Source organism: Scyliorhinus torazame, chromosome 7 (assembly GCF_047496885.1).
Source record: "Scyliorhinus torazame isolate Kashiwa2021f chromosome 7, sScyTor2.1, whole genome shotgun sequence".
In the NCBI taxonomy this organism is placed as follows: domain Eukaryota; kingdom Metazoa; phylum Chordata; class Chondrichthyes; order Carcharhiniformes; family Scyliorhinidae; genus Scyliorhinus; species Scyliorhinus torazame.
The window spans coordinates 7,725,297-7,738,968 of NC_092713.1; the positions used below are offsets into that span (position 1 = coordinate 7,725,297).

The 13,672-nt window shown below is 47.8% G+C and overlaps 1 protein-coding gene across 1 annotated transcript; it reads right to left on the minus strand.

Moving 5' to 3' along the window:
- Nucleotides 1–362: 362 nt before the first annotated feature.
- Nucleotides 363–13,203, minus strand: fpgt (fucose-1-phosphate guanylyltransferase). The gene is made up of 4 exons (XM_072510294.1): nucleotides 13,103–13,203; nucleotides 11,736–11,903; nucleotides 4,052–4,144; nucleotides 363–2,944 (listed from the first exon to the last, which is right to left on the minus strand). Exons 1-4 carry the CDS (start codon nucleotides 13,167–13,169, stop codon nucleotides 1,515–1,517), a joined length of 1,758 nt encoding a protein of 585 aa, XP_072366395.1. The 5' UTR covers nucleotides 13,170–13,203; the 3' UTR covers nucleotides 363–1,514.
- Nucleotides 13,204–13,672: the final 469 nt, after the last annotated feature.

Consider the following 13,672-nt stretch of genomic DNA (forward strand, 5'->3'; position numbering starts at 1 on the left):
GTGGGCTGAAGGGCCTGTACTGTGCTGTTCTATATACCTGTACAGGTATTCCACAATTCGAAAAACTCCAGAATCCGAGACCACTCTCGGCCCCAAGCATTTCAAATAAGGGATGCTCAACCGGTATCTGATGTCGCAGAATCTGATGCACAGCTGGACCTCTGGAAATCAGTGTCTTGATGCGTTTGTCGGCACTCACTCTGCATGGACGTTCCAAGGGGATTGGAAATTGAAATTCGCAGAACAAAGCCAATGAATGCCAGAGGGTGCTAATAATTTGCAATTAATTTTTAAAAGTGGCTGCCGTTGTGGGACTCGGTCCCAATTAGTTACCTTGTGCCAAAGAGTTACAGAATTTACAATTTGGAAATGGAGTATGGGATATTTATTTATGACAAATGAATAAAAACACCTTATTTGTCGATTCCAAGTTGAAAGGTTTAGTAATATATATACATAAATAAAAATATACAGACTTTTGTGTTTGTGCTATCTCATCTAGCCAAAGAAAACCGGAAAAATTCTCATCACAATTACAGGCGGGAATGTTACTTTGTGAGTGCATCACCTAAAGGAGTGAGAATGAAAGTCACCTCCAAAAATAAAGTAGCCCTCGAGAAAATAGAGAGTACTCAGGAAAAAATATATATTTTCAGTCCTGTTCCCTCGTAACTGAAGTCCCTCATCACTGGTTCCATTCTAGTAAATCTCCTCTGCGCTCTTTCGAAAGCATCGACATTTTTCTCAGTGTGCTTGGTGTCCAGAATTGGACGCAATACTCTCACCGAGGCTCAACCAGCGATTTGTCAAGTTTTAGCATAACCTCTTTATTTTTGTACATTATGCCTCAAATAATAAACCCAAGGATCCCATATGCTTTTGTTTAAAAAAAGACTTATCCCAACACCTTGAACGATCTCTACACGTGCATCCCAAAGCTTCTCTATTCCTTCACCCCCGTTAAAACTGTACTATTCACGTTTGTGTCATCGGAAAACTTTGACATTTTTGTCCGATATAACTAATTCCGATACAGCAAGAAAGATAACTCGATATATGGAAGATAGAAAAGGTTATATTGGTCCCAACAGTCTGAGCTAGTCCTTATAATCCACATCCTTCTATTTGATCCTTGCACGGGGTTATCGAGCTTCTCCCTCAAATGCATCTATGTTATTCACCCCACTCGCTCCCTGTGGTAGCAAGTTCCAGATTCCGATCACTATCTGGCTAAAGATGTTTTCCCTGAATTCTCTATTCAATTTATATCTTATATTTATGGCCTGTTGTTTTCAGAGTCCCTCGAAAGTAGAAACGGCACTGCTGCCTCACAGCGCCAGAGTCCCGGGTTCAATTCCGGCCTCGGGTGACTGTCTGTGCGGAGTCTGCACGTTCTTCCCGTGTCTGCATGGGTTTCCCCCGGGTGCTCCGGTTTCCTCCCACATTCCATATGATAGTGAATTATTTGCAACTTGCTACCTACTTTGGGATACAATCAATTAATTATAAAGCCTTTAATTTATTTTTTCCCTGGTATGTCTTCTCTGACTAATTTCTTCAGTGAGCTGTTTTCTGAAATTTAGCATGCGCATCACATCTTTGTGTTGGAGTATTTCTTCGATGGAAAGCAACTGAACATCATGCGGCAACCGATGGACTGATTTTCCGTTCAGTGCTTCAATCATCTCCAGGACAGACGCCACCGAGTCTTCGGCTGTCGCGCGTGGGGTGGGGAAGATCCTGGCGTTCCACAGGCTGGGCCGGATTCTCCCGCTGTCTGAGAAAAGATGCTCTGAAATCTTCAGGCCCAGGCGCACGGCAGCCTCTCGGAAATCGAGGCCTAGCAGCCGCAGCTTGTGAATCTCGAGCGGTGAGGGGACTGTGTACTTGAGGTTGTCTCCTGTTCCGAACATCACAGTGACAAAGCCCCCTGGGATGCACAGCGAGTGCAGGAAGGTGTTGGGGGGTATGGTGGAATTCTCTCTTACGCAGCACCCACTGACAATGCTGTTGGTGCCGACACAGCTGCCCGCTCCCAGCCGGGAGTACTCGATGACGCTGCCAGGAGACACATCGCACCCCGGCCCCACTAGGCTCTCAATGATGCACGGAACCTGGCCGCTACTCTCTGGGCAGAGCTGCTCGAGTCCACTGGGGTCAGACAGCAGCCCAAGATGTGCTCTCAGGGTCACGTCTGTTGTCAAATGGTGCAGATATTCCTGGGCAGTTCCCAGGTGGTAGAATTTGGAATTGTTCAGCATGGCCACATTAAGTGCAGTCCCTCGGAGACAATTGAAGATCTTCTGTCGATGTGCCACCAGCTGGTTTTCCTCCTGGCTGACATTGGCTGTGTTTTTGGTGTAATCTGGTGTGGCACCAGGCCCCAGAGCCTGAAGGAAGTCACCGTAGGCATCAATCTCACAACCGAGGGTGCCAATCTCTCCAAGGATTGCCAGCAACCGCTTGGCTGTTGGACGATCGAAGTAGTAGACGCTGTCTGTGTAGACAAAATCCATCTCAGTGTCCCCACCACTTTCGAGACCGTGGTCTGCCCTGCAGACTGCCCCTGACGCCTGCATGGTCTCCACACAGGGCTTGTGCAGGAAGCGGTGGCAGGCTTTATATTCCAGCTCCTTCTGAATGCCCTGCACACGGCCTGGCTCCAACACAAAGACACCATGCGTGGTGCCAATGGATAAGGAGGATGGATGAGCGAGGGCAGTGAAGCCGGGCTTGTCGAAGCATATGGCCTCAGTCTCACTAATGCTGTAGAGCTCAATGTCATCAGCACAGGTCACTAAGACCCCAGGCTTCATGTGGGTGGGGAAGTCGATGTACATCGCCAGTTTGAGCTCCAGCATTTGGTAAACAGGACTGCCCAGAGGCAGAGCGGTAAAAATCTTCCCCAATGCACTGGCACTCGGCAAACGTTGGCTATAGCCTCCTACAACAAAATAGAAATCACATCATAGCATCGGAATGCAAACATGTCCAGAATATGGACTGATGCACCAGTCATTTTCTCAAATCCCTCCACCCCTCCCTATCCCTGTAACCTCCTCCAGCCCCAAATCCCTATCTCTGTAACCTCCTCCAGAGCCGACACCGCACCCTATCTCTGTAATCTCCTCCAGAGCCGACACCACTCCCTATCTCTGTAACCTCCTCCAGAGCAGACACCGCTCCCCATCTCCGTAACCTCCTCCAGCCCCTTCACCCCACCCTATCCCTGTAACCTACTCCAGCCCCTACACCCCTCCCTATCCCTGTAACCTCCTCCAGCCCCTTCACCGCTCACTATTGCTGCAACCTCCTCCAGCCCCTACACCCCTCCCTATTGCTGCAACCTCCTCCAGCCCCTACACCCCTCCCTACCTCTGTAACCACCTCCAGCCCCTACACCCCTCTCCATCTCTGTAACCTCGTCCAGACCCTACACCCCTCCCTATCTCTGTAACCTCCTCCAGCCTCTACACACCTCCCTATCTCTGCAACCTCCTCCAGTCCCTACACCCCTCCCTATCTCTGTTTAGCAGTGAGCTAAACAGCTGGCTTGTAATGCAGAACAATGCCAGCAGCGCGGGTTCAAATCCGGTACCAGCCTCCCCGAACAGGCGCCGGAATGTGGCGACTAGGGGCTTTTCACAGTAACTTCATTGAAGTCTACTTGTGACAATAAGCGATTATTATTAAACACCTCCAGCCCTTGCACCCCTCCCTATCTCTGTAACCTCCTCCAGACCCTAACACCCCTCCTGATCTCTGTAACCCCCTTCAGACCCAACACCCTCCCTCTCTCTGTAACCTTCTCCAGCCCTTACACGCGCTACCCACTGAGCCAAGGCTGGCTTTCGATATCCAGTACAGCCTGTCCAAATAATGAGAAACTTCTTTAACCTTAGAATTGTATAATCAATACCAAAGACATTAAGCCCATCTGTTTGGAGTCCAGAGGCAGGGAGTTGAAACTTAGCTCACTACTTCAGTGTATCCCATGCTTAATTCAAACAATTACTCTTCTAACCCGGAGAGAAAGACTTTCAATATTTACCTGCGTGAATTAAAAGAATGGTGAAGTTATCCAACTTGTCTTCATAGAGTTCCTCTAATCGGTGAAGAGCATGGAGTGTTGACCCTCCGTTTCCTGTGAAAAAACACATACGAATGAACAACATTCCTGCAATCCTCTTATTTGGTCCAACCTCTGAGCCATTAATACTCAAACATGACTTGCGGTCCTTGCTCATTCTGTAATGCTCCATATGTTGCAGAGGGGAACGATTGGGCTGAACATCCCACTCCCTGACTGGACAATCTCATTGTAAATCAAATTATTTCAAAGAGTTTTTCCATTCAGAGAGTCAGGCAGGTAGGGGAGTCATCCTATTTACCTTATCCAAAATAGGAAATTTCAGTTGGGATAAGTGAACATGAATTGGGATAAGTGACAGGATAGATGCACAAAATGAACTAGTTAGTGACAGGCTGCATGGTTTTGTATGGGGAAGGTCATGTCTCACCAACTTGATTGAGTCTTTTGAAGAGGTGGCGAAAGAAAATAGATGAGGGAAGGGCTGTGGATGTAGTTTATATGGACTTCAGTACGGCGTTTGATTGGATTGGACAACGTCCCACATGGCAGACTGGTACAAAAACTAAAATCACATGGGATTCGGGGTGGGCTGGCTCGATGGATACAGAACTGGCTCGGTTATAGAAGACAGAGAGTAGTGATGGAACGGTGCTTTTCTGAATGGAGATTTGTAGTTAGTGGGATCAGTGCTGTGACCTCTGTTGTTTGTAGTATGTATAAATGGTCTGGAGGAAAATGTGGGTGGTCTGATTAGTAGGTTTGCGGATGACACAAAGTTTCGCAGAGTTGCTGATAGTGCCGAGGATTATCAGAGGATACAACAGGATATAGATAGATTGGAGACTTGGGCACAGAAATGGCAGATGGAGTTTAATCCGGACAAATGTGAGGTGATGCACTTTGGAGGATCAAATCTAGGTATGAATTATACTGTAAATGGCAGAACCCTGAGGAACATTAACACACAGAGGGATCTGGGCGTGCAGGTCCACAGTTCCCTAAAAGTGGAAACACAGGTGGCCAAGATGATTAAGAAGTCATATGGCGTGCTTGCATTCATCAGCCGGGGCATTGAGTACAGGAGTTGGGAAATCATGTTGCAGCTGTATAAAACCTTGGTTAGGCCGCATTTGGAGCATTGCATTCAATTCTGGTCACCACATTATCAGAAGGACGTGGAAGCTTTGGAGAGAGTGCAAAAAAGATTCACCGGGATGTTGCCTGGTCTGAAGGGTTTTGGCTATGAGGAGAGGTTGAATAAACGAGGATTGTTGTCATTGGAAAGGCAGAAGCTGAGGGGGGAATCTGATAGAGGCCTACAAAATTATGAGAGGCATAGACAGGTGGATAGCCAGAGACTTTTTCCAAAGGTGCAAGTGTCAATTACAAGGGGGCACAGGTTCAAGGTGAGAGGGGGAAAATTTAAGGGAGATGTGCGGGGTAAGTTTTTCATACAGAGAGTGGTGGGTGCCTGGAACGCGCTGCCAGAGGATGTGGTGGAAGCAGCACATTAGCAACATTTAAGAGGCACCTGGGTGGGTACATGAATAAGGAGGAAATAGGGATACGGACCTAGTTAAGGGCAGAAGTGTTTTTTTTTTAAAGTTAGGACATCATGATCGGCACAGGCTAGGAGGGCCGAAGGGCCTGTTCCCAGGCTGTACTTTTATTTATTCTTTTGAAAGAGAAAATGGGATGAGGACAGGTCCTCTCTAATCTGGGGAATTAATGATAAATAAGGAAATGGTGAAATCGTTGAACAGATAGTGTGTCCATCAAGGTAGACAACACAAATAACATTCCAGAAATATTTGAAATTCAAGTGAGGAAAATGATGGAGGAACGTAAAACAATTACAATCACCAGGGAAAGGGTGCTGAGAAAAATATTAGAATTAAACGTTGACAAGTCCCCAGGGACTTGACAAACTTCATCCTAGGGTGTTACATGAAGTTGTTGCGGAGATAGTTGTCATGCAAGAGTCCCTTTATGAAATGTGTGCTTCTCAAATGGCAGCAGTGATGGCAGAATGTGGGTGGAGCTGGGCTGTCTTTCTGTCTCTCACTCTCATTTTGAGCTGAAGAGCTGCTTTGTGGCTCCGTTTAGTTTAGTTTTAGATTTGGAGAAGGTGTAGTCACAGGAAGGTGTGTATGAATCTCTGCAAGCTAAAGAATGTTCATTTGGTGATTTCAAAGTGGTAACTGCTCTCAATAGAGAATTTAAACCTGCTGTCCTTCTGTAAAAAGGGTTTTTGTCTTATGGATGTTAAAAGGAAAGATTTAGGGGTTACTTATAGAGTACTGTATTCTTTGGGGGGGGTGTATTTGAATTGATGGTTGCTAAGATGTTCACTGTATGTTTATAAAATGTTAACTGGGTTCATAGAATAAACATTGCTTTTCTTTAAAAATACTCTTAGTTCTCTGTTGCATCACACCTGTAAAGTGGGCCCTTGTGTTCCCCAGAACCAAAATCTATTAAAAGTTGTGGGTCAGGTGAACTCCATGATCCATTTTGGGGTTCTCTAAACCCTGGACCATAACATAGTATAACACTGAATGAAACTTCTCAAAATTCCCTGGATTCTGGAAATGGTACATCAAATTGGAAATTAGTGAGTGTAGCTCCTCTATTCAAGAACAGAAGATGACAGAAAACAGAAACTGCAGGCTAGTTACCCTAACATCTGTCATAGGGAAAATACCAGAATCTATTATTAAGGAGGCATCTCAATGAGTCTTTTGTCTCTTCTCTGCATTAAGAAGGATAACGCAGACATTCTAGTTAAAGAGGAGTGGATAATATTAAATACAATAAGCATAGTGAGGGAGGAAACACCGGAGGGACTGGCAGCCTTGAAGGTTGATTAATCATCAGGGCTAGATGGTTTGTATCCCAGGCTGCTGAAGGAAGCCAGCGAGGAAGCAACAAGGATCATTTTGCAATCCCCAGAGGATCAGAGGTTTGGGAATGTTGCATCATTATTTTAAAAGGGCGTGAGAGATTGACAGAAATCTATAGGCCGGTCAGTCTGATTTTGGTGCTGGGCAAATTATTGGAGACAGGACAAGTTGTCACTTAGAAAGGCACGGGTTCATAGTCAGCATGATTCTGTTAGGAGAAGATCGTGTCTTACTGTCATAACAACATTTTTTTGAGGGAGAAACACTAAGGATTGAGATTTCAGTATGACAAGGTCCCACATGGCAAACTGGCCAGAAAAGGTGAGATCTCACAGGATAAAAGGAAGGTGGCAGGTTGGATCCAAAATAGGCTCAGTGACAAGAAACAAAGTGGATGTTTTTTGCGAATGGTAAACAGCTCCAAGTGGTGCTCCACAAGGTTCAGCGTTGGGCCCTTTGTTGGCTATATTAATGGTTCAGACTTGAATGTGGGAGGCATGATTGGAAAATTTGTAGATGTCACAAGAGTTGGCAACGTAGTTGATGGTGAAGAGGAAATATAATTTCTCCTTCCTTTAATCACTCCACCACTGGGGACAGTGCTTCCAGCTGCCCGAGCCCAAAGTTCTGGAATTATTTCCCTCCATGGCTCTGCCTCTCTGACCGGTCTTTCCTCTTTTAAGATGCTCATTAAAACTGATCTCTTTGACCAAGCGTTTGTTCAGCTATTCTAATATCACAAGTGGCTCGGTGCAAACTTAATTTTATAATGTTCCTGTGAAGTACCTTTGTGATATTATAAGTGTTATAATATAATAATCTTTATTGTCCCAAGTAGGCTTACATTAACACTGCAATGAAGTTACTGTGAAAAGCCCCTAGTCGCCACATTCCGGCACCTGTTCGGATACACTGAGGGAGAATTCAGAATGTCCAATTCACCTAACAAGCAAGTCTTTCGGGACTTGTGGGAGGAAATGGGAGCATCCTGAGGAAACGCAGACACAGGGAGAATGTGCAGACTCCGCACAGACAGTGACCCAAGCCGGGAATCGAACCCGGGACCCTGGCGCTGTGAAGCAACAGTGTGCGACCATGTTGCTCCTACTCCTTTAGATTAGACACAAACTAGGGGCCATAAATATGATATTGACTAAAAACTCCAAGGGAATTCAGGAGAAACTTCTTTACCCAGAGAGTGGTGAGAATGTGGAACTTGCTCCCAAAAGGAGTGCTTTAGGTGAATAAAATCAATATGTTTAAGGGGATGCTGGATAAACACACGAGGGGAAAAAGGAATAGAAGGATATGGTGACAGAATAAGCTGGAGAAGGGCGGAATGAGACTCCCGTGGAGCATACACTCTGGTACAGAAACATAGAAAATAAACAGGAAGAGGCCGTTTGGCCCTTCGAGCCTGCTCCGCCATTCATTATGATCACAGCTGATCATCCAACTCAATAGCCTAATCCCACTTTCCCCCATATCCTCTGAACCCTTTAGCCCCAAATGTTATATCTAACACCTTCTTGAAACCATTCAATGTTGTGGCCTCAACTGCTTCCTGTAGTAGCGAATTCCACTGGTCGATCATTCTCTGGGAGAAGAAATTTCTCATCTCAGTCCTAAAAGATTTACCCGTAACCTTAGACTGACGCTTGGTTCGGGACACTCCCACCACTGGGAACATCTCAAGACATCCCAGCTCCTGTACTCGAATCCTCTCACAATGAAGGCCAACATACCATTTGCCTATTTACCGCCTGCTGTACCTGCCTGCTTACCTTCAGTGACTGGTGTATGAGGACACCCAGGTTTCATGGCACATTCCCCTCCTAATTTGTGGCCATTCAGATAATAATCTGCCCTCTCGTATTTGCTACCAAAGTGGATAACCTCACATTTCTCCATATTATACTGTACCTGCCATTCATTTGCCCACTCACTCAGCCTGTCCAAATCACACTGAAGGATCTCTGCATCCTCCTCACAGCTCACCCTCCCACCCATCTTTGTCTCATCAGTAAATTTGGGGATATTTCCTTTAATTCCCTCATCCAAATCATTAGTATATATTGTAAATAGCTGGGGTCCTGTGGTACCTCACTAGTCACTGCCTGCCAATTTGGAAAAAAACTCTTAATTCCTACTCTTTCCTCCCCATCTGCCAACCAGATTTCTATCCATCGCAATACACTACCCTCAATCCGATGCGCTTTAATTTTACATGCTAAACTCTTATGTGGGACCTTGTTGAAAGCTTTCTAAAAGTCAAAATAAACCACATCCACTGGCTCCACTTCGTCAATTCTACTCGTTCCATCTTCAAAGAATTCCAGTAGATTTGTCAAATAGATTTGTCCCTTTTGTAAATACATGCTGACTCTGTCTGATTCGATCACTGTTTTCCAAGATCTCTGCTATGAAAGCTTAGAGAATAGATTCCTGCATTTTTACCACTCCCAACGTCAGGCTATAATTCCGTTTCCTCTCTACCTCCTTTTTTAAGTAGTGGAGTTACATTAGCTACCCTCCAATCTGTGGAACTAGGAGGATAAGTACATAGAACATAGAAAATACAGCACAGAACAGGCCCTTCGGCCCACGATGTTGTGCCGAACCTTTGTCCTAGATTAATCATAGATTATCATTGAATTTACAGTGCAGAAGGAGGCCATTCGGCCCTTTGAGTCTGCACCGGCTCCTGGAAAGAGCACCCTACCCAAACTCAACACCTCCACCCAACACCAAGGGCCATTTTGGACATTAAGGGCAATTTATCATTGGCCAATTCACCTAACCTGCACATCTTTGGACTGTGGGAGGAAACCGGAGCACCCGGAGGAAACCCACGCAGACACGGGGAGGACGTGCAGACTCCGCACAGACAGTGACCCAAGCCGGAATCGAACCTGGGACCCTGGAGCTGTGAAGCAATTGTGCTATCCACAATGCTACCGTGCTGCCCTTAAGAACAAATAAATCTACACTATATCATTTTACCGTAATCCATGTACCTATCCAATAGCTGCTTGAAGGTCCCTAATGTTTCCGACTCAACTACTTCCACAGGCAGTGCATTCCATGCTCCCACTACTCTCTGGGTAAAGAACCTACCTCTGATATCCCTCCTATATCTTTCACCTTAAATTTATGTCCCCTTGTAATGGTTTGTTCCACCCGGGGAAAAAGTCTCTGACTGTCTACTCTATCTATTCCCCTGATCATCTTATAAACCTCTATCAAGTCGCCCCTCATCCTTCTCCGTTCTAATGAGAAAAGGCCTAGCACCCTCAACCTTTCCTCGTAAGACCTACTCTCCATTCCAGGCAACATCCTGGTAAATCTTCTTTGCACCTTTTCCAAAGCTTCCACATCCTTCCTAAAAAGAGGCGACCAGAACTGTACACAGTACTCCAAATGTGGCCTTACCAAAGTTTTGTACAGCTGCATCATCACCTCACGGCTCTTAAATTCAATCCCTCTGTTAATGAACGCGAGCACACCATAGGCCTTCTTCACAGCTCTATCCACTTGAGTGGCAACTTTCAAAGATGTATGAACATAGACCCCAAGATCTCTCTGCTCCTCCACATTGCCAAGAACTCTACCGTTAACCCTGTATTCCGCATTCATACTTGTCCTTCCAAAATGGACAACCTCACACTTTTCAGGGTTAAACTCCATCTGCCACTTCTCAGCCCAGCTCTGCATCCTATCTATGTCTCTTTGCAGCCGACAACAGCCCTCCTTACTACCCACAACTCCACCAATCTTCGTATCATCTGCAAATTTACTGACCCACCCTTCAACTCCCTCATCCAAGTCATTAATGAAAATCACAAACAGCAGAGGACCCAGAACTGATCCCTGCGGTACGCCACTGGTAACTGGGATCCAGGCTGAATATTTGCCATCCACCACCACTCTCTGACTTCTATCGGTTAGCCAGTTCATTATCCAACTGGCCAAATTTCCAACTATCCCATGCCTCCTTACTTTCTGCATAAGCCTACCATGGGGAACCTTATCAAATGCCTTACTAAAATCCATGTACACTACACCCACTGCTTTACCTTCATCCACATGCTTGGTCACCTCCTCAAAGAATTCAATAAGACTTGTAAGGCAAGACCTACCCCTCACAAATCCGTGCTGACTATCCCTAAACAAGCAGTGTCTTCCCAGATGCTCAGAAATCCTATCCTTCAGTACCCTTTCCATGACTTTGCTTACCACCGAAGTAAGACTAACTGGCCTGTAATTCCCAGGGTTATCCCTAGTCCCTTTTTTGAACAGGGGCACGACATTCGCCACTCTCCAATCCCCTGGTACATGAATAGGATGGGAATAGAGGGATACAGACCCAGGAAGTGTAGAAGATTTTAGTTTAGACGGGCAGCATGCTCGGCGCAGGCTTGGAGGGCCGAAGGGCCTGTTCCTGTGCTGTACATTTCTTTGTTCTTTGTTTGACTAAACAGCTGTTGCGGTCTTGTAACATTGTGCAATTCTATGCTCTACATGGGAAAACAAGCCCAGCCTCTCCAAATTTACTGAAGTCCTTCATCCACGATTCTATTCTGGTAAATCTCCTCTGCACTCTCTCCAATACCTTGACATCTGTCAACGGTAGGAGTGCCCAGAATTGGATATAATAGTCCAGCTGAGGCAGTAGAAATGATTACTGAGGGTTTAGCAACTTTGTAGTTGATCACTTTGTACAAAGCAGGAGCACTCACCGATTTTTGGCCCCAAAGGATCAGCAAACACGTGATACCGTACACCGAGGGGAAGCTCATTGCTCTGCAGCTTGTTGCGGATCTGCTGCTCGAACACCAGCTCTTGTCTTCCATCAGCAGCTGTAATGACCACAATGTCCCAGAACCCACCAGGAGTCACCTCCTTTCCTGAGCAAAAAAACAAAAATGATCTTAAGAGGAAGCTCGTGCTTCATCAACGTCATTCCGAAGGCCAGGAGTCAGGACACACATCCTCGGGCCGCCGGCCGATGGAGAGAGAGTCAGGACACACATCCGCGGGCTGCCAGCCGATGGCCAGGTGTCATAGAAAACATAGAATTTACAGTGCAGAGGGAGGCCATTCAGCCCATCGAGTCTGCACCAGCTCTTGGAAAGAGCACCCCACCCAAGGTCAACACCTCGACCCTATCCCCATAACCCAGTAATCCCACCCAACACTAAGGGCAATTTTGGACACTAAGGGCAATTTATCATGGCCAATCCACCTAACCTGCACATCTTTGGACTGTGGGAGGAAACCGGAGCACCCGGAGGAAACCCACGCACACACGGGGAGGATGTGCAGACTCCACACAGACAGTGACCCAAGCCAGAATCGAACCTGGGACCCTGGAGCTGTGAAGCAATTGTGCTATCCACAATGCTACCGTGCTATCAGGAGATGTATCAGCAACCAGGAAAACAAACCAAATTTCCCTGCTCATATGAGAGTACAGGAATGAGGGGCAGGAGTCACCCATCCAGCCCCTTGCTTCTACTCCGGCATTGGATAGGTTCATGGCTAACCAGGTTGAGGATTCATCTCCACATTCCTGCCCGCTCCCCCTTGCTTCGACTCAGTCTGTCCAAAAATGCCTTCACTGCTCTCTCTGGAAGAGAATTCCAAAGACGAATGACCCTTTGAGGGAAATAAAAACTGCTTCTCATCTCAGTCTTAAATGAGCCCAAATTTTCAAACTGTGTCCACTTGTTCCAGATTCCCCACAAGAAAAACCATCCTCCCAGCAATCTACCCTGTCACATTGCCGCAGCGACTTGTGTTCACCAAGATCACCTTTTGTTCTGCTAAAGAACTGGGGGGGGGGGGAGGGCGTACCTCTCAGTCTCTGGGGGAGAGGGGGTACCACTCGGTCTCTGGGGGGAGGGGGGTACCACTCGGTCTCTGGGGGGGGGGGGGAGGGCGTACCTCTCGGTCTCTGGGGGGAGGGGGGTACCACTCGGTCTCTGGGGGGGGGGGGGGGGGGTACCTCTCAGTCTCTGGGGGGGGGGGGGGGGGTACCACTCGGTCTCTGGGGGGGGGGGGAGAGGGGGTACTTCTCGGACTCTGGGGGGAGGGGGGGGGGTACCTCTCAGTCTCTGGAAGTTTCTGAGGCGCCTCCGGCTCGCGCTCCGAACCCTTTCCGCGTCCGCCATCGTCAGGGGTCACCATGGCTTCCGGGTGTCTCAGTGCGCCTGCGCGGGGAGCGAGGGGCGGGGCCGTTGGGAAAGGGGCGGGGCCGTGGGCGTCGGGTGGGCGTCGGTCGGGCGGGAGGGACCTGCCGTGTCGGTACCGCCCAGCTCAGTGCGCCTGCGCGGGCGCTGCTCCGTTTCCACAGCGACCGGACATGGCGGCTCCTCGGAACAGCCCCAAGGCGGAGCGCAGCAAGGCGAGTGTGGCAGCGGGAACCCCGTCCGATAGACACCCGCCAGCGGGAACCCCGCCCGATAGACACCCGCCAGCGGGAACCCCGCCCGATAGACACCCGCCAGCGGGAACCCCGCCCGATAGACACCCGGCAGCGGGAACCCCGCCCGATAGACACCCGGCAGCGGGAACCCCGCCCGATAGACACCCGCCAGCGGGAACCCCGCCCGATAGACACCCGGCAGCGGGAACCCCGCCCGATAGACACCCGCCAGCGGGAACCCCGCCCGAT

Bases quoted from the DNA above. Each gene is read 5' to 3' on its own strand.
- fpgt (XM_072510294.1), bottom strand. From the start codon at position 13,169: ATGGCGGACGCGGAAAGGGTTCGGAGCGCGAGCCGGAGGCGCCTCAGA. The intron at 4,145-11,735 runs GTGAGTGCTCCT...GTTTTTTCACAG, and splicing joins TCCTTTGGGGCCAAAAATCG to GAAACGGAGGGTCAACACTC. The intron at 2,945-4,051 runs GTAAATATTGAA...ATTTTGTTGTAG, and splicing joins CATTCTTTTAATTCACGCAG to GAGGCTATAGCCAACGTTTG.